This window comes from Diadema setosum, chromosome 6, assembly GCF_964275005.1.
Source record: "Diadema setosum chromosome 6, eeDiaSeto1, whole genome shotgun sequence".
In the NCBI taxonomy this organism is placed as follows: Eukaryota; Metazoa; Echinodermata; class Echinoidea; order Diadematoida; family Diadematidae; genus Diadema; species Diadema setosum.
The window spans coordinates 15,721,331-15,741,293 of NC_092690.1; the positions used below are offsets into that span (position 1 = coordinate 15,721,331).

Below are 19,963 nucleotides of genomic sequence, written 5' to 3' on the forward strand. Positions count from 1 at the left end.
AGAGGAGCGGAGGGGGAGGGTATGAGTTGGGGATTGGATCTTTGCAGTTTTAGACCTGAAATCAGTGATTTAGTGCAGCTCTTGTTTAACGTGTGCGTCATCACTTATATGGAAGTTAATGGGGTGTGGGAGCATCTCACCCCCCCCCCCCACGACGAAGTTTTTCACTTTTTAGAATCTGATGCATACGTTTTGTGGAATATTTGGAAAATTATGGGTTGCCAAAGTGTACCAAGTCTATACGGATGGTAACCCAGCAAGGGCAGCGTTGGAGAGGGTAGGGTATTACACTCCCATTCGAGAGAGCTCTTGTCTTTTGAGAAATGACATTCAACGATCTGGCACACATGCACTTTTGAAAGAATATCTCGAAATTTGTATCAGAGAGGTGTCGTAAATCAGCCATCGATGGAGGGAGACGACTCGATGGAAGGATGTGGGTGGAGGTATCCCCTCCCATATTATGGAGCTTATGCATTCTTTTGTTTTCAATTCAATGATCTCGTGCCACTCTGGGTTGAACTACCATTTTGAAAAAAAAAAAAATCCATCCCCAAATGTGTAGCCATAATCAATGCATGGAGGGGAGGTTGATATAGCGAGAGGAGGGTATGTAAGGGGCTGTCCCCGACCCTTCCCATGCGAGGGAACAAAAAAAAAATCTTGTGTATAACGAGGTGAGTGTACTTCAGTATAGGGCCTACGTCTCTGCGGTGTGAATTTTAGCGGACGAAAAAAAGAAAAAGAAAAGAAAAGAAAAATGGCACAGAACCGGCCGTCTTACTTGCTGGCTCCCTTCGCAACCCTCTCGTTCGATGGGAATAATTAAGTATGCATTTCTTGGTATACAGAGTATCGAAAAAAAAAAAAATCCTGATTGAGTATTGAGAGTCCCAATATGGTGCCGATTTACACGGGAAGTAACGACACGCTTCCTAAACTGACTGTGCAGAAGCAATCATACTGGGTTCCGTTAACCTTGCAATCACTGTGAAAATTATGATAACATTCACAACGACTTTCACTTCAGTTCGCTATAGTCGGCCTTCCCAAATTTAATAGGGAAGAATACTGTTAGAGTGTGTAGGATTTGCATTATATCGCTAATCCATACCAGGATTACCGAGAAGCACGGTATAGATCCTTTCAAGTGGACGTCGCAAGAGCATTTTGTTGATCAGCAAAAGAGGATTCCTTTACAATATGCTTTTCTTTTCTTTGCTGCTAGCACTCGACCTGAGCAGCAGTTACAGCGTGCTGATTTGCATAGAATTTGCCTCTGCGTGTAAAGAACTGGTGGTCTTGGAAGCATTCAAGCATCCATAACACGTTCATCTCTTGCCGATAAAATGCTTTGCAGCGTCTCGGGTTTTCTGTTGTTGGGAATCTTACGAGGATCTCCCGGCCATAGAGAAGTAGCTTAGCCAAGTGGAATGTGATGAAAAAAACTTAGGTTTTCATGTAACATGTGCTCATGTGCCCCTGCTCATGCTTCAACCAACACTGAAGGGCTGTTCACTTTAAATAACGTTCGAGATATCTCGTTGTGAATCTTTGAAGGAGACCTTGAAGAAGATGTTGTGCAGACAAATATCGCGTCAAGTGAGCTCTATACTGCAAGGCTTTAGTCACTCCTGGACCCCGATCTTACTGGGTACTACGCAGCATCAGCCGCTCCACCAGTACCATAAACCTGCTGCCGGAGAGCAATTATTAAGGCGACAGAAGATGAAGAGGCTCATTATGACAAGTAATAATCCGCAGGAAGAAAAACCGTGGGATCCACAGATTTCAGCCTCATCCAGTTTGACTTCTGGTAAGTTTTACCCCAGTTAGGAACCATGACGAAATAAGGCTACAGATCATTAGCACAATACGAGCTATCGATTACAAAAATTGATCTAATAATTATTGCGGGGATGACTATATTTGTGAAGCAGTTGCTGTGTATTTTATAGTAGAGTAATCAGAAATTGACACAATGACAGTCCTAAGAATTATTCTGTAATATTTTGATATACGTTTGAAATGTCACGCAGCAAGCAACACAACTAAATGTTGAATTGTAATCAACGATGGATGATGGAATCGAAATAACATATTGTTTGAAAAAAAAAAAACAGACTACAGGCTACAGATCATTAGCACAATACGAAGCTATCGATTACAAAGACCACAGACTACAGGCTACAAATCATTAGCACGGCGTAAATATTCACAACTGAATGACACGGGCCTTAAAAATCAAAATAGCAACAACAATAGTATCATCTCTATGATTTTTTCTACACAGTCATTAAAACTGAGCAAGATGTGCTTTTACAACAAAAATCATGTGCACATTATAGGTTCTTTACGCAATACAGTCGCAAAACATAACGCTTGATTGGTAACTTACGTATAACTAGCACTAACTGAATAATAATTACCCGAGGTATCATGACAACAGTGACAACACTGACTAAGATTAGTGATACAATTGATGTAGTTGCATATAATATTCGTGTTAACTATGATGACATGAACGCATGAAGTTGAATAGAGAACGACAGAATGGCACAATAGAAACCGTAATGATGAATATTCGTACAAGATGTTCTGTGTTATTTTTGTTGAGCTCTTAACAGACGTTGTTATGCAGATGAGGATGTAGGTTAGACTGCTCCAAATTGTTAACGAGTTTCAGCGGGTAAATCCCCGCCATGACATATCACAGTCGACCATTGTTTGTTCAGCAAAGACAGTTGCAAATGATTATTTTTTTATTCTTATTTCGGATATCAAATCAGTCTATTTTGGGTAAATGTAATGCAAATGAATGGCAAAACAATTTCCCCCGATGTGTACAGGTTCATTTCTGAAGCGTCACGGGAGACAAAACGGATATGATCGCTTTACTGAACTTAATTCACGTTGTCGTTTTCTCTTGACCATCATTTAACCAGTACAAATAAGTGATATGCCAAAATGGTTACTTCTGCCAGCTCGATGGCCGTGTTGTTTATTACTATTTTTTATATAACTTATACGTCTGCAACCAATGTGGCATATTACTGAAGTCACTGTCTCATGCGCTGTTAGTGGACAGAAAGACTCGGGCCTGTAATGAGGATTTTTTTTTCTTATTTTTTGATGGACGGGGAGGGGTTGGATCAACGTTAGAAACAGGAGACCTTTGAGAGGGAGTTAAGCAATGGAGGGGGGGGGGGTGGTCTAGAAGGTCATATTTTTTTTTTACAGTAAATTCAACTAAGAGTCCAAATCAAAGTACATCAAGTTTGCAACAATGTCTTGTTAGTCATACCAGTAACATGGAAACATACAGGTTATGCTTAATTTAGGGGAATGTGCATTCCTATGTTTTTCCTTAATCATATTCATACTTTAGCAGTGATTAACAATAATGTCATCAACAGAATCTTGGTTAGGAAGGATGTGTTTGTGTGTGTGTGTTGTGGGCGTGTCTAAGAAATCCATAATGCCATAAGTAGTCATACAGAGAAATGTCCCCCCCCCCCCCACCTTGCCTCCCCGTCGCTTATCGCCATAGTTGAGTTTAGGTCATACCATGGACCTAACATGGTCATACTGGCTGCCAAGAATTATCTCGCTTTTACTTTCACTCGGAGACAGACTATCACCTTGAGCAGCGACAAAGAGTGGGTTCAATCTAGCTTTATCCTCACTCTTTCGGTTGCATTTGGTCCTTTGGAAAATTGTTTCCACCTCTTTATTTTCATTTTTTCTGCCTTGCTTGAGTGGACCCTGCTTGCCAGCACGAGTGTGTGTGTGTGTGTGTGTGTGTGGGGGGGGGGGGGTGTTCGTTACCCCCCACCCAGTTACGGGTATGGGGATTACAAGGTAGTGGTGGGAACTGGAAAAGCAAGAACGGTGAATCTTATTTCTTCTAAGCCAGCTTAAAAGCTCAAGTGTAAACGTTATCTTTCTCTAAATCTTCATTCGACAAAAATAATGTTGCAATCAAATGCGCTTTATTCAAACTCTGTCAGGTTAGACGCTTTGAGTAGCTTTAGTAGCTTTTTACTCTCATATGATACTGAAATCTGGAGCGTTTATTTGTTGATGGGAATCTGTGCAGTATTTGGCAAAACTGCAAGAAATTGACCGCAGTGAATAAATTGAAATATTCTCAGAAAAATTGTTGGACTCAATCTGACCTGCTTGTGCCATTTTCTACTTCACACCTCTCTTTATACAACCATAGACGAAAGGATATCAATCAAAATTTATTAAACAGATTGTCGCCAGTTGCTTTGTTCCGAAAGAGATAATGACAATTTCAGAGAATAATGGTAATGGTAAAGGAGTTGTGGCATGTCAGTTCGTCTTCATTGTCATTGATGGGCTAATTTGTTATCTTCACCGGAGTGTATAGCTACTAAACAATACGTAACATTCGGGAAGAAAGATATAAAGGGGTTGTTCGGGTAGATAGGAAGATGGAGAAAAAATGGTAAATCAAAACAATGCTAAATTGTATATATATAATATATATATATATATATATATATATATATATATATTATTATATATATGTATAATTTTTTCTTTTTATAGAAGTTTTTATGTCCATTAGCATAGCATTCGTATTGCACTGGCTTCTGTACATTAAACTCAAGATCTACAGCTATAGGGCTGTACTGGGCGAGTGTTGAATGCTACTTTTTCTTCCAAACAGGTGAATTCTCTGTATTCGACCCGGAGGACGCCACCAAGATCAATCTCAGACCTTGCTGTTCAACAGATTGTGCCACGTTACTGAAATACATCCGGGCTTCGGCAGAGCTGGAAGGCTACCTCGAGCATGTTACAATTACAGAGGAAGGTAAACCATCGAGTGTAACCCGCTTTACGAACCCCATAAAAAGTCTCTAGATAAGACTTTTTTCGCCCAGTTATTCATGATTCTTACAGGGGTGTTTTCAGCTCCTTACCATCAAGATTTATTGCTAACCTATCAAACTAAATGGTTGAGGCATGTGGTTATCATGAATAACAGTCTTTTTGAAGATACACATAAAATCTGGATGTGTTGATAAAGTCTTCCATAACCAGTCATATGATAATTATACGCTTATTGTCTGCAAATAAGGAATGTATTCAGAAACAGATCATTGACCAGACATGATTATTATGTTGAATGAAGGTATGTATGTATGGGCATGTGCAATGGAAAAGCCATGCTCATTGTGCCATTCATTCATATAGATCCTTTCTATGTTCGTTTTTTTCTAAATCCACGACTAGAACTGATTGAAGACGGGTTTGGAGAGCATCCTTTCTACAAATGTGCGATTGCAGAAGCCTTTAGCGGGAAAGACGACGAATCTTGCATTGTTGGTTACGCTGTCTACTGCTACGCATTCTGTCTCTGGAAGGGACGCTCGCTTATTTGGGAAGACATGTTCGTTCACCCACATTACAGAGGTACTTTTCCACGCAATTAAACAGCTTCTTTACTAACCTGCACGACTTATGATATCGACGACAGTGCTTCTTCCAAATGTTATCAAGAATAAGATTAAAATCGTGCCTGAACTGCCGCACAAAATGATGTAAAAAGAAGAAAATAATACCAATAATTAAGCACTGGAAAGATTTTTTTTTTTTTCTGCACGAATGTGTAATATACGTGGATACAATATTGCAACAAATTGAAAAGAGACTACGCACTGGGCGACGTTGATATTAAGAAAGTAGGGAGCTTTAGATTTTAGACGCGCGGACGTTCAAAGGGAAAAAAACATGGTCTGAGCGTTCGCAGTAACTTGACGTGCGCTACTGCGCACGCTCAGATCCATGGGCGTAAATCCCGGGGGGGATGGGGGGGATATATCCCCCCCTGAAATGGAGGAGGGGGGGGATGGCCTGTACAATCATCCCCCCCTGAATTTTCAGGGAAAAAATGGAGGAAGCAGAAATGTGATTGTAACAATTTTGACATAATTATTGCATGACGTTTGTACGCCGGCCTTCAGACAGGTAACATAGCTGAACAGTATTCTATCTTGTAGGAAAATGTATACATAATTTTCTCAAGCGCTCGCTCGCTTCGCTCGCTCGCGAAGAAAGTAACATCGACATACAGTCACTGTAAGGTATGGCTCAGACGTTGACAACGTCAAATAGTATAGGCCTACATGTAAACATGCTATGCTATGTAACTGGGGACCATCTGCAAAATATGTACGAAAACAAACAAACAAACAAACAAACAAACAAACAATAACAAAAACTATTCGTCATAATTGAACCCCCTCCATTTCCTGAATCATTCCTGAGAAACGACAGTGACTCAGTCAGGATACATCTATGGGCATTCCCAGGGAAGATCAGGGGCGTCAAATCTATCTCGGGGGGGGGGGGGGGGGCAAAGAGAATTTGCCCCGCCCCTTTGGAAGTGTTTAGGCAGACAAATCATTTATCCCCCAAGCAATTCCCGAGATGAGGACAAATCTCGAACTTTCTTAATGGAAAATTGTCCAAATATCCCCAGAACTATGCACCAGATCGTTGTATTGCAATCATAAGCATGCAAAAGCTCCGCTATACAGGATCCCTTTCGATAAACTTTGTACACTTTTGACATTGACGTATATATCCCTAATTCATCAAAGAGTGTGCAGCAGATCTTTCACTTAACAAAAGCACCCTCATATGCAGAGCATGGGCGTAAATCCCGGGGGGGATGGGGGGGATATATCCCCCCCTGAAATGGAGGAGGGGGGGATGGCCTGTACAATCATCCCCCCCTGAATTTTGAAGGGAAAAAATGGAGGAAGCAGAAATGTGATTGTATCAATTTTGGCATATAGCATGACGTTTGTACGCCGGCCTTCAGACAGGTAACAGAGCTGAACAGTATTCTATCTTGTAGGAAAATGTATAATTTTCTCAAGCGCTCGCTCGCTTCGCTCGCTCGCGAAGAAAGTAACATCGACATACACTGTAAGGTATGGCTCAGGCGTTGACAACGTCAAATAGTATAGGTCTACATGTAAACATGCTATGACGCGAGTAACTGGGGACCATCTGCAAAATATGTACGAAAACATACAAACAAACAATAACAACAACTTTATCGCCATAATTGAATCCCCTCCATTTCCTGAATCATTCCTGAGAAACGACAGTGACTGATGACTCAGTCAGGATACATCTATGGGCATACCAAGGGAAGATCAGGGACGTAGAATCTATGGGGGGGGGGGGGGGGCAAAGGGGCATTTGCCCCGCCCCAAAGGAAGTGTTTAGACAGACAAATCATTTATCCCCCAAGCAATTCCCGAGATGAGGACAAATCTCGAACTTTCTTAATGGAAAATTATCCAAATATCGCCAGAACTATGCACCAGATCGTTGTATTGCAATCATGAACATGCAAAAGGTCCGCTATACAGGATAAGGGACAAACTTTGTACACTTTTGACATAGACGTATATTCCCTAATTTATCAAAGAGTGTGCAGCAGATCTTTCACTTTACAAAAGCAACCTAATATGTATAGAGGCGTCGATGGGGGGGGGGGATGGTTCTCAAATAAAAGTGGGACAAACAAAAGCGAAATATATAGCTACAAACGGCAGTTTTTGGAGTGTGAAACGTTAAAATTTTAAAGCTCGCTCGCTCCGCTCGCTCGCATTTAACCGCTTTTCCATTCTCCTGATGTTGCTGCCAGTGATTGACAGCAGGTGCACCCGGTGCGCCCCCCTTAATTTCCAAAGCGAAAATATAGCTACAAACGACAGTTTTTAGGACTGGAAAATGTCAGAATTTTCAAGCTCACTCGCTTCTCTCGCTAGCATTTAATCAGTATGCCATTCTCCTGATGTTGCTGCCAGTAATTGCCGGCAGTTGCGCCCGATGTGCCCCCTTAATTTCCAAGGCGAAAAAATACAGCCACAAACGGCAGTCTTTGGACTGTAAAATGTCAAAATTTTCAAGCTCGCTCGCTCCGCTCGCTCGCATTTAACCGCTATGCCATTCTCCTGATATTGCTGCCAGTAATTGCCGGCAGTTGCACTCGGTGTGCCCCCTAATTTAATTTCCAAAGCGAAAAAGTATACCTACAAACGGCAGTTTTTAGACTGTAAAATGTCAAAATTTTCAAGCTCGCTCGCTCCGCTCGCTCGCATTTAATCGCTATGCCATTCTCCTGATGTTGCTGCCAGTGATTGTGAGCAGGTGCGCCCCCCTTAATTTCCAAAGCGAAAAATATAGCTACAAACGGCAGTTTGGGGACTGTAAAATGTCAAATTTTTGAAGCTCGCTCGCTTCGCTCACTCGCATTTAATTATTATTCCATTCTCCTGATGTTGCTGCCAGTATAAATTGCCAGCAGTTTTCGCCCGGTGCGCCCCCTTAATTTCTAAAGCGAAGAATATAGCTACAAACGGCAGTTTTTGGACTGTCAAAATGTCAAAATTTTGAACCTCGCTCGCTTCGCTCGCTCGCATTTAATCATTATGCCATTCTCCTGATGTTTCTGCCAGTAATTGCCAACAGTTTTTACTCGGTGCGCCCCCTTAATTTCCAAAGCGAAAAAATACAGCCACAAACGACAGTTTTTGGGACTGGAAAATGTCAAAATTTTCAAGCTCATTCGCTTCGCTCGCTCGCATTTAATCATTATGCCATTCTCCTGATGTTGCTGCCAGTAATTGCCAGCAGTTTTCGCCCGGTGCGCCCCCCCCTCCTTAATTTCCAAAGCGAAAAAAATACTAGTACAGCCACAAAGGACATGTGGGACTGTAAAATATCAAAATTTTCAAGCTCACTCGCTTCGCTCGCTCGCATTTAATCGTTATGCCATTCTGATGTTGCTGCCCGATTGCGTTCCATTATTATTCCATTCTCCTGATGTTGCTGCCAGTATAAATTGCCAGCAGTTTTCGCCCGGTGTGCCCGCATAATTTCCAAAGCGAAAAAATACAGCCACAAACGGCAGTCTTTGGACTGTAAAGTGTCAAAATTTTCAAGCTCGCTCGCCCCGCTCGCTCGCATTAAACTGCTATGCCATTCTCCTGATGTTGCTGCCAGTAATTGCCAGCAGTTGCGCCTGATGCGGCCCCCCCCCCTTAATTTCCAAAGCGAAAAAGTATAGCTACAAACGGCAGTTTTTAGACTGTAAAATGTTAAAATTTTCATGCTCGCTCGCTCCGCTCGCTCGCATTTAATCGCTATGCCATTCTCCTGATGTTGCTGCCAGTGATTGACAGCAGTTGCGCCTGGTGTGCCCCCCTTAATTTCCAAAGCGAAGAATACAGCTACAAACGGCAGTTTTTGGACTGAAAAATGTCAAAATTTTCAACGCAAAGAGATTTTACCGTAGGAGGGGGAAACCCCCTACCATACCCTCCCCCCTCGCTTGATTCGTTCCCTCACATAACCGCTCCTCCTAAGATCAAATCCTGTCTACGCCGATGATAGGCCCCATTATTTAGTAGGCCTTCACAGTGATGTCGCACAGCAAGAGCTGAAATACCACGATTTTGTCATTCAATAATATATTGTGAATATTTCATTTTATTGTTTTTTTTTAAAGAAAAGAAAACAAAATTTTCACAAGTGAGCACCAGATCGCTGAATTTCAGGTCTGAAAATGCAAAATCTTCCTCGTGTGGGAGAGGGATACCCCCCCCCCCCCATACACACCCTTCCCCCGTTCGGTCGTTCCGCTCCCTCTCACAGATATTTCCAAAAAAAAAAAATGTTTTCATACTTTTAAGGTCTGATTTTCCGCCGAAAGTCGTCTGACAAGCAAAAAAAAAAAAGCAACAAGAACAAAAAGTCTTTATGTTGTTGCTGCCACTTTTCTCCCACTCTATATTTCATGCAAAAGAGTGGGGCATCCGATCCCTGTAAAGTGTGTGTGTGTGGGGGGGGGGGGGGGAGGGGGGCACAAAGCTTCTCCCCCCCCCACCCCCCCCCCCCCAAAAAAAAAAAAGGCTGCGCCGGTCCGGTTATGGGCTTGTAATCGTGGTGATGGTGACCATCCCCCCCACTCCTCAGTATGGATTTACGCCGTTGATGCAGAGGCGTCGATGGGGGGGGGGGGGGGATGGTTCTCCCATAAAAGTGGGACAAACAAAAGCGAAAAATATAGCTACAAACGGCAGTTTTTGGAGTGTAAAATATCAAAATTTTAAAGCTCGCTCGCTCCGTTCGCTCGCATTCAACCATAATGCCATTCTCCTGATGTTGCTGCCAGTGACTGACAGCAGTTTTCGGCCGGTGCGCCCCCCTCGATTTCCAAAGCGAAAAATATAGCTACGAACGGCAGTTTTGGGACTGTAAAATGTGAAAATTTTGAAGCTCGCTCGCATTAATCGCTATATGCCATTCTCCTGATGTTGCTGCCAGTGATTGACAGCAGTTGCGCCCGGTGCACCCCCCTTAATTTCCAAAGCGAAAAATATAGCTACGAACGGTAGTTTTTGGACTGTAAAATGTGAAAATTTTGAAGCTCGCTCGCTTCGCTCGCTCGCATTATTTTAATCATTATGCAATTCTCCTGATGTTGCTGCCAGTAATTGCCAGCAGTTTTCCCCCGGTGCGCTCCCCTTTATTTCCAAAGTGAAATAATACAGCCACAAACGGCAGTCTTTGGACTGTAAAATGTTAAAATTTTCAAGCTCGCTCGCTCCGCTCGCTCGCATTTAACCGCTATGCCATTCTCCTGATGTTGCTGCCAGTGATTGCCAGCAGTTGCGCCGGGTGCGGATCCCCTTAATTTTCAAAGTGAAAAAGTATAGCTACAAACGGCAGTTTTTAGACTCTAAAATGTCAGAATTTTCAAGCTCGCTCGCTCCGCTCGATCGCATTTAATCGCTATGCCATTCTCCTGATGTTGCTGCCAGTGATTGACAGCAGATGCGCCCGGTGCGGTCCCCCTTAATTTCCAAAGCGAAAAATATAACTACGAACCGTAGTTTTTGGACTGTAAAATGTGAAAAATTTGAAGCTCGCTCGCTTCGCTCGCTCGCATTTAATCATTATGCCATTCTCCTGATGTTGCTGCCAGTAATTGCCAGCAGTTTCCCCCCGGTGCGCTCCCCTTTATTTCCAAAGTGAAATAATACAGCGACAAACGGCAGTCTTTGGACTGTAAAATGTCAAAATTTTTCAAGCTCGCTCGCTCCGCTCGCTCGCATTTAACCGCTATGCCATTCTCCTGATGTTGCTGCCAGTGATTGCCAGCAGTTGCGCCCGGTGCGGCTCCCCTTAATGTTCAAAGCGAAAAAGTATAGCTACAAACGGCAATTTTTAGACTCTAAAATGTCAGATTTTTCAAGCTCGCTCGCTCCTCTCGCTCGCATTCAATCGCTATGCCATTCTCCTGATGTTGCTGCCAGTGACTGACAGCAGTTTTCGGCCGGTGCGCCCCCCTCAAATTCCAAAGCGAAAAATATAGCTACGAACGGCAGTTTGGGACTGTAAAATGTGAAAATTTTGAAGCTCGCTCGCATTCAATCATTATGCCATTCTCCTGATGTTGCTGCCAGTGATTGACAGCAGTTGCGCCCAATGCGCCCCCCTTAATTTCCAAAGCGAAAAATATAGCTACGAACGGTAGTTTTGGGACTGTAAAATGTGAAAATTTTTAAGCTCGCTCGCTTCGCTCGCTCGCATTTAATCATTAGCTATCATTATGCCATTCTCCTGATGTTGCTGCCAGTAATTGACAGCAGTTGCGCCCGGTACGCCCCCCTTAATTTCCAAAGCGAAAAATACAGCCACAAACGGCAGTCTTTGGACTGTAAAATGTCAAAATTTTCAAGCTCGCTCGCTCCGCTCGCTCGCATTTAACCGCTATGCCATTCTCCTGATGTTGCTGCCAGTGATTGCCAGCAGTTGCGCCCGGTGCGGCTCCCCTTAATGTTTAAAGCGAAAAAGTATAGCTACAAACGGCAGTTTTTAGACTCTAAAATGTCAGAATTTTCAAGCTCGCTCGCTCCGCTCGCTCGCATTAATCGCTATATGCCATTCTCCTGATGTTGCTGCCAGTGATTGACAGCAGTTGCGCCCGGTGTGGTCCCCCTTAATTTCCAAAGCGAAAAATATAACTACGAACAGTAGTTTTTGGACTGTAAAATGTGAAAATTTTGAAGCTCTCTCGCTTCGCTCGCTCGCATTATTTTAATTATTATGTCATTCTCCTGATGTTGCTGCCAGTAGGCCTAATTGCCAGCAGTTTTCGCCCGGTGCGCCCCTTTATTTCCCAAGCGAAAAAAAATACAGCCACAAAGGACAGTTTGGGGGACTGTAAAATATCAAAATTTTCAAGCTCTCTCGCTTCGCTCGCTCGCATTTATTCGTTATGCTATTCTCCTGATGTTGCTGCCAGTAATTGCCGGCAGTTTTGCCCGGTGTGTCCCCCTTAATTTCCAAAGCGAAAAAATACAGCCACAAACGGCAATCTTTGGACTGTAAAATGTCAAAACTTTCAAGCTCGCTCGCTCCGCTCGCTCGCATTTGACCGCTATGCCATTCTCCTGATGTTGCTACCAGTGATTGACAGCAGTTGCGCCCGGCGCGGCCCCCCATAATTTCCAAAGCGAAAAAGACTAGTATAGCGACAAACGGCAGTTTTTAGACTGTAGAATGTCAAAATTTTCAAGCTCGCTCGCATTTAATCGCTATCAAATAGCGGCCATTCTCCTGATGGTGCTGCCAGTGGTTGACAGCAGTTGCACCCGGTGTGCCCCCCTTAATTTCCAAAGCGAAAATATAGCTACAAACGGCAGTTTTTGGACTGTAAAATGTCAAAATTTTCAATACAAAAAAGATTTATACCCCCCCCCCCGTTTGCTTCGCTCCCTCACATAACCGCTCCTCCTATAGGTCAAATCCTGTCTACGCCGGTAATAGGCCCCATTATTTAGTAGGCCTTCACAGTGATGTCGCACAGGCGGAGCAAGAGCTGAAATACCACGATTTAGTCTTTCATTAATATATTGTGAATATTTCATTTTATTATTTTTCTTTTAAGAAAAGAAAATAAAAATTTCACCAAAAGTGTGCACCAGATCGCTGAATTTCAGGTCTGAAAATGCAAAATCTTCCTCGTGTGGGAGAGGGATACCCCCCCCTACACACCCTCCCCCCCCCCCCCGTTCGGTCGCTCCGCTCCCTCTCACAGATATTTAAAAAACAAAAAAGTGTCTTCATACTTTTAAGGTCTGATTTTCTGCCGAAAGTCATCTGACAAGCACAAAAAAAAAGCAACAAGAACAACAAGTCTTCATATTTTTGCTGCCACTTTCCTCCCACTTTATATTTCATGCAAAAGAGTGGGACATCCGGTCCCTGTAAAGTGTGTGTGTGTGTGGGGGGGGGGGGGTGGGCACCAAGCTTCTTCCCCCCCCCCCCCCCCCGGTCCGGTTATGGGCTTGTAATCCGAGTGGTGATGGTGACCATCCCCCCCACTCCTCAGTACGGATTTACGCCGTTGCTCAGATCATGTTTTTTTTCCCTTTGAACGTCCGCGCGTCTAAAATCTAAAGCTCCCTAGTGCTTTTGTTTCGTACACCAACATTTTAATGCCTTGCAAGCAGGCAGGAAAATCTTTCTTCTGGCAAGAGTGTCCACCCATGACAAAAATAATAACAAGTTAAAAAATCATAAAAACACGTAGGCCTACACTGACATGGACTATAAAGTCGGAAGATACAGAACACGGTTTTGTGAGACCCATGACGCTAGAGGCTGTAAATATAATTGCCTTCATTTACTTATTACTTGCTTTCGTCTTTGCTGATCCTGTGTTACGATTATTTCAAATTGTTTTAGAACTGAAATTTATTTTAATTCAATATTTGTCCCTTCTCTCATTTTCCTTACCCAAATGCTGAAATTAGCTCTCGGAATTGGATCAATGCTTCTTCATGAAGTAACTAAGGTAGGACGAAATAATGTGAGACGCCATAAGAAGATAGCTCAGGGTTTTGGATGCAAACTTTTTGTTATTGTCGATTGTTTTTAAATAGGACATGTGTCAGCACGCATCAACCTGCAACCTGCAACATTATTTTCTGTGATGATCATAAAGGATGTCGACCTTCGATATTAATAGCAAACGAAGTAGACAACGATTGTAACGTTTTAGCTCAGATGACAAGCACTTGTTTCCATTAGTAGGAACAGGGAGGTTCCACCTCCCTGGTATAAGAAAGATCACCTATAACACTGACTTCCACCTCCCTTGTAGGAAAGAACAACTATAACACTGACTGAATACGGAATCAAACATAAACGTTAATTTTGATTTTCTTATTAACGATATTTTTGGTCATTCTGCATCTTAATTAGTTTTTATCCTTCTATCAATTTATGTGTATTCATACATGAATCATAAATAAAATGGCATACACACCCTTCCCCTACTCGGTCTATCTCCGGAGACTGTCAATCCTACAATGTACATAGTGAAGACGCACACGTAGAACAATGGGATGGTCATTCAGGTTGTCAAATATTTAATTCGCTTACTTTTTGATCTAGGAAATTCAAAATATTACACCATGATTGGAAGACTGGTCTAAATCGTTGAATTTCAATCAAAAAAAAAAATGCAAATGATCCCTCGTGTGTGAGGGGATGCCCCCTCCGCCACACCCTCCTCCCGCACCGATATTGAACATGATATTATTCTTGCCCTTAAATAATACATGGCCATGTATAATTTACATGTAAACATCAAGGGATATAACTGTCTTACCCATCCTTTTATTTTCCCCAACAAGATTGCTTACAATCACGGATGTCATCAAGTCAGCGGATACGTCGACGCAAGCAATGCTTCGCTGCAGACTTGGTATGAGCGCCTTGGCTTCCAAAATTTCACCAAGGATTTCGGCTATCATATGTATTCAGGATCAGGGCCCCGCCTCGAGAAATTCATTAAGAACTCCAATCCTCAGTCAAAATGTGTTTCACGTGGCTTGAAAGTTGAATCCTCATTGTAAACGATATCGTGCCAGGGATTTGTCTTTCCTGGTGACGTTGCACGCATTCGCCACAGTTTAACAATCTAGAACAAGAAAGTGTTGGCATAATTCTCTTCAATATGTTAGGTCCAGAATAAGAATTTTTGACTTCTGTAACAAAGACTATGCCAAGCAAGAGTTGATAGGATTGCTCACGGTCAATAAAAACAAGTGACGGTTTGTGATCCCGTACGATCGAGGAAAAGACACGGCTATGTCATACTTAGTTCCCTAGTAAGTCAAGGAACAAAATAACAACCACAAAGCTATTAAAATTCATCAGCTAGTTCTGAAGACATTATGAAACATCATGATCCGTCAAGTCAACAGTATAGCAAATAGACGGAGCAACAGCCTCTCACTAGCATAACGTTTCCCGTTTTATCTTGGTGTATCATGAACATTCCAATTTTTACTGCATTGCGTTGATCGGAAATGAAATGAGGTGCGTCATTCCGAAGGTTTGTAAATCAAGAAATGAGAAAGGATCACTATACCGAAGGTTCTTTGTTCCGAAGGTTTTTTAATCCGAAAAATGAAATAAGGTCCGTTATTCCGAAGGTTCGTTAATGAAAAAAAAATGAGAAAGGTTAGTAATTTCGAAGGTTCACTTATCGTAAGACGATTATAGGTTCGCAATTCCTAAGTTTTGTTAGTGGACTCACCCTTTCCACTTTTGGATTAACGAAACGTGTTTTTAATGTTCCGATTAATGAATGTTTGGAATTCCTTTCATTTTTGGACTAACGATCCGTAGTAATAAGAACTACATTTCTTTGTCGGATTAACGGACCTTATTAATAACGAACCTTTGGAATAACGCCAAAATGTTCGTAATAACAAACCCTATTTCATTTCCGAACTAACGGACAATTAGGTGTATCAGAATCTATGTGTTTTGTAATAAAGAAACTTCGGAACACTAAAACGAACCTTATTGAATTGCTCAATTTTCCACAAACAAATATTATTCATTTCTGGTCAGTTTTTCTGTTTGTGTTTGTTTCAGATTATTGTATTAAAATAACGCAAGTTCCCCTCGGAAATTGCGTGACACACGGAGCGAACACACAGAGATGTGAAGCGTTCGCCCGTGTAGAGACGCCAAATGCTTACAAGTTCCGCTACATATTTGTGGAAGCGATCCGTATTTCGTTATAACGGAGCCAATTTCTTTGGTTTTTCTTTGTCAGTGGCGCTCGGAAAAGACTTCGCGAATTTTGTACCATAGACTTTAATGGCGATAATTCTGGGACCAGAAGTTTTACTTCGTTTTAACGAAATTTCGTTATAACCGTGTTCGTTGTAACGGGATTGCACTGTATGACTGATGTGACTATCTCTCGAACCTTATTGGTCTGCCAACATGTTCATGGAAAATTCTTATAGTCTTTAGTGTGCTGGTATTATACGCTCTATAATCAAGTAAGAGCGCAGAAGGAAAAAAAAAACCGCATAGAACTTCGGTAGATACATGTACTTTGTGACCAAACGTCAGTGGCGAGATATTACGGGAAAAGTGCCACGGGTGAAAATGTCAAGGGTAACAGTGTTAAGAGCAAAAGTGTCAGGGGTATAAAGATGTCGGCGTCATCCCACGAGATCGACACCCACGAGTCATACGACACACGAGTTCGACATCGAAAAAGGTGAATGAGTCATACAGCCTATGAGCTGGACACTAGGCAAGGCCTTTGAGTCCGACAGTATGCAAAGAAGGACCATGAGTTTGACACGTAAGTGATAGGCAAAAAAGGCCCACAAGACCGACATTACATCACGGGGCTTAATGAGTCGGATGAATGGATGTCGAACTAGTGACGTGCATTCAAATGTCAAGGGCAGTAATGTCAGTGGTAAAACAGTTAAGGGCAAGTATGATCATGTTAAAATGAATGTCATGAATCTTCATGAAACTTTTGTCACAACTTATATCAAACCTAATTCTAATAATTCTAATACATGTAATCCTAATAAGGAATATGTTTACGTGTCTCTAGCATAGAATATCCCACACAAAACTGTATTTGATAGTATATTACAGGAAAATACTGAACAAAGCGACACACGATTGTTTCCAAAAGAGCTTTGCCATTACTGCCATGTGCAATAACTGTATCAACTTATAGTTACCTTGTCGGTATCTCTAATGCTACGGAGTGATTGTTTGTTGCAAGGCTGTTCTACTGTCGTAACAACTATTGTTTCAAGTTGCAATGTTGTCAAGAGCGTAATAAAACGGGGCCATGTAAAACATAAAGTGGAGTATGTATGCAAATCGGAGCAAAACCTCATATTTCATCCTTGCGTAACCTGGACTGATGAATCCGTCACTACGTTTGCATACATGAATGGTTGAAATACGAATACGATCATCTTATCAAGGCATTATCAAGCTTTTCTACGGGAGTCTTGTGGTGACGTCAAGTCGACTCACACGGGGAAGTCGAATTTCAGCCCTCAACTTCGTCTCCACTTCTCGAATTTTTACTGTGATTACAGTCCACTTTGTGTCCTCTTTTGAACGACTCCAACACCAGTTTCAGATTTTGTCTTCTTTCCTTTCTACTCTTTCTTTTGTCACTATCATGATAATTATTTTCATGACTGTAATTATTGACACAGTGATAATCATTCTCGTCATATTTGTTATGTTGATAATATTCATGGTCATTGTGATAATTTCGAATATCACAACTATTGTATTTCAGTGTTCCGATGTTGTCACTCTAATCATCTGATATAGGCACTGATGCTCGTGTTTCTCTCATGCAGATACCTCTTTTCAAAATTGCAACTCATGCAGCAACAATAATGATAAAAAAGTAACAATGAAAATAAAGATTATAACCAGGTTTGTAACAATAGTAGTAGAATTTTATATAGGTCTAGTTTTAAAGCTATTTTCAAACAATTAGTGTTAAAATAAAGCCGTAGTAATTCACAAACACTTGTAAATATTTTATCTTTATTTTGTTCATCTGTTAGATCATATTAAATACTCGACTGATATTGTCTATTCTATATTGAGGTCTCCGGTGCGTCCACTTTATAAAGATGTATCTTACTACGCTTGCTCATCAATACCCCCAAAATGTGTCCATCTGATTCCAAACACAGTATTCATGATATCCCCTCTTGTAATCCATCGGAAAGTAGTATGGTGTAGTAATTACATGTAATTATCGTGACAAGCTGAAAAGTATCTTTATGCACAAAGACGTGATGAGAGGTAGGACCGTCGAAAATCTTGTCCCCTTCCTTCCCACCCTGGTTTCTTCCATAATTACGGTCACACAATGTAAAATATACAATGAAAATACATTTCTATGTTAACGGGCCTTTTTGTGCAGTGGGAATGCATGAAAAAGTTAAAACCAATTCATAAATCAACATCCACCATGTTATTGATCCTGTCATTCACGCACACACAAAAATATATGTAAGTATGTATTTACACTATAATGCTAATAATAGTATGTGCACGTAGTGCATGTAGAATGATCTTTATGTTTTCATAAAATAGTGGATGTACCTCTGTCATGCAGACTTTATAGTACCGAAGTCCCGACATCAGCTCTATACCCTAAACCTTGCAGTAAAAGGACCAAACATTTACGCCACCGCTGCATACGTAATTGGCTGTCGTCTCTAGGAGTCGTTGGTTTAACAGGTAAAATACTATTACCGAGCTTTACAGCTTAACATTGTTAATCAATTACGAAATTTGATGTCATACGAGGCCCGATTAGAAACAAATACCTTGTAAACTGTGTCGTATGAAGGTAAAATTATACAATTGAAGGGGTCGGTGCAATATAGTGTTAACCCACACTTTGGTGAAAAATGAGATACATGCATTTACACCATCCTGAATCATTGCTCTATAATCCATAAAAATGTCATCTTGAAATTTAATCAATAAGTGGGTTTTTTAATGTGGCACCTTTTTGCCCCGAAAATTAATCACATCTTATAAGCAGGAATATAGTGCTAAGCCACATTTTTCAAGATGGCGACCACCATGGGAGCAGAAAGAAGGGTGTCTTAAAAGATCTAAATGTGAACAGTGAGGAAACTTTTTCATCTACAAAAACGAGTGATTCTGATTCATCATATAACCTGTACTTCTCTGGCAGTTATGAAAGTGGAGATGAGATAGACATTAATGAAGTTTGAAGCATTTAATGAGTATTTTTCGTTCATTTCTAAACTGTTGGGGTTAGCACTATTTTCATGCTAATTCTACTGATCATGATATTTTTCGCCAGTTTTTTATTTTTTATTTTTGTTGAACTTAAGAGGAAAATACCACAATCACTGGTTTTAGGAGTATTTTAGCACTGTGCCTTATGACCTATAAGAAAATTAATCACCGTTCATAGCCTGTCTCAGCACCTTAAAGTTTCATTAGTGGGTTAATTAGCACATTATTCATGCTGACATTTTGCTTCAAAAGGAAAGCTTCCTCAAAATTAATTGTTAGTTAAAAACGGATGAAATATATTGAAAACACAAATCTTCATTTGTTGTGTGTAATTCTATCATCGAAATGGCGTTGTAATAAGTGTATTGTCTCTAAATGATTTTTTTTTTCAAGTGTGATCTGAAAACGTTCATATCCGTGTTAAAAAAAAAATATACGGGTAGCTGGATACTTGGACATGTGCCTTATCTGTCAGTAATTCTGACAGGGTTAGATCACTAGTGTAACATTTGAAATTGTCATTGATTAATTTGTAACTTCTTTTGAATAAAATGCAATTTTGCTATGCTTTCACAGCCAAATTTTGGGGGATTAGCTATAGACAGTAGAAAATGGATGAAAACAAAATGCATTTTTAATATCTATGAATTTACCTCAAATTTTCAAACAATCCCCGCCGCTCTCAATACAGCAGTGCTTCCATATAAAAGAGACACGATACTTACATGTTTAACACCCTTTGAAAGGA

At 41.2% G+C, this 19,963-nt stretch overlaps 1 protein-coding gene across 1 annotated transcript; it reads left to right on the forward strand.

Annotated features, from left to right (window-relative positions):
* The first annotated feature begins 1,414 nt into the window (after positions 1–1,414).
* Positions 1,415–17,939, forward strand: LOC140229974 (thialysine N-epsilon-acetyltransferase-like). Its single transcript, XM_072310171.1, has 5 exons — positions 1,415–1,816; positions 4,700–4,846; positions 5,269–5,448; positions 13,881–13,921; positions 14,766–17,939. The coding sequence occupies exons 1-5, from the start codon at positions 1,576–1,578 to the stop codon at positions 14,985–14,987; spliced, it is 831 nt and encodes a 276-aa protein (XP_072166272.1). The 5' UTR covers positions 1,415–1,575; the 3' UTR covers positions 14,988–17,939.
* The last annotated feature ends 2,024 nt before the right edge of the window (positions 17,940–19,963 follow it).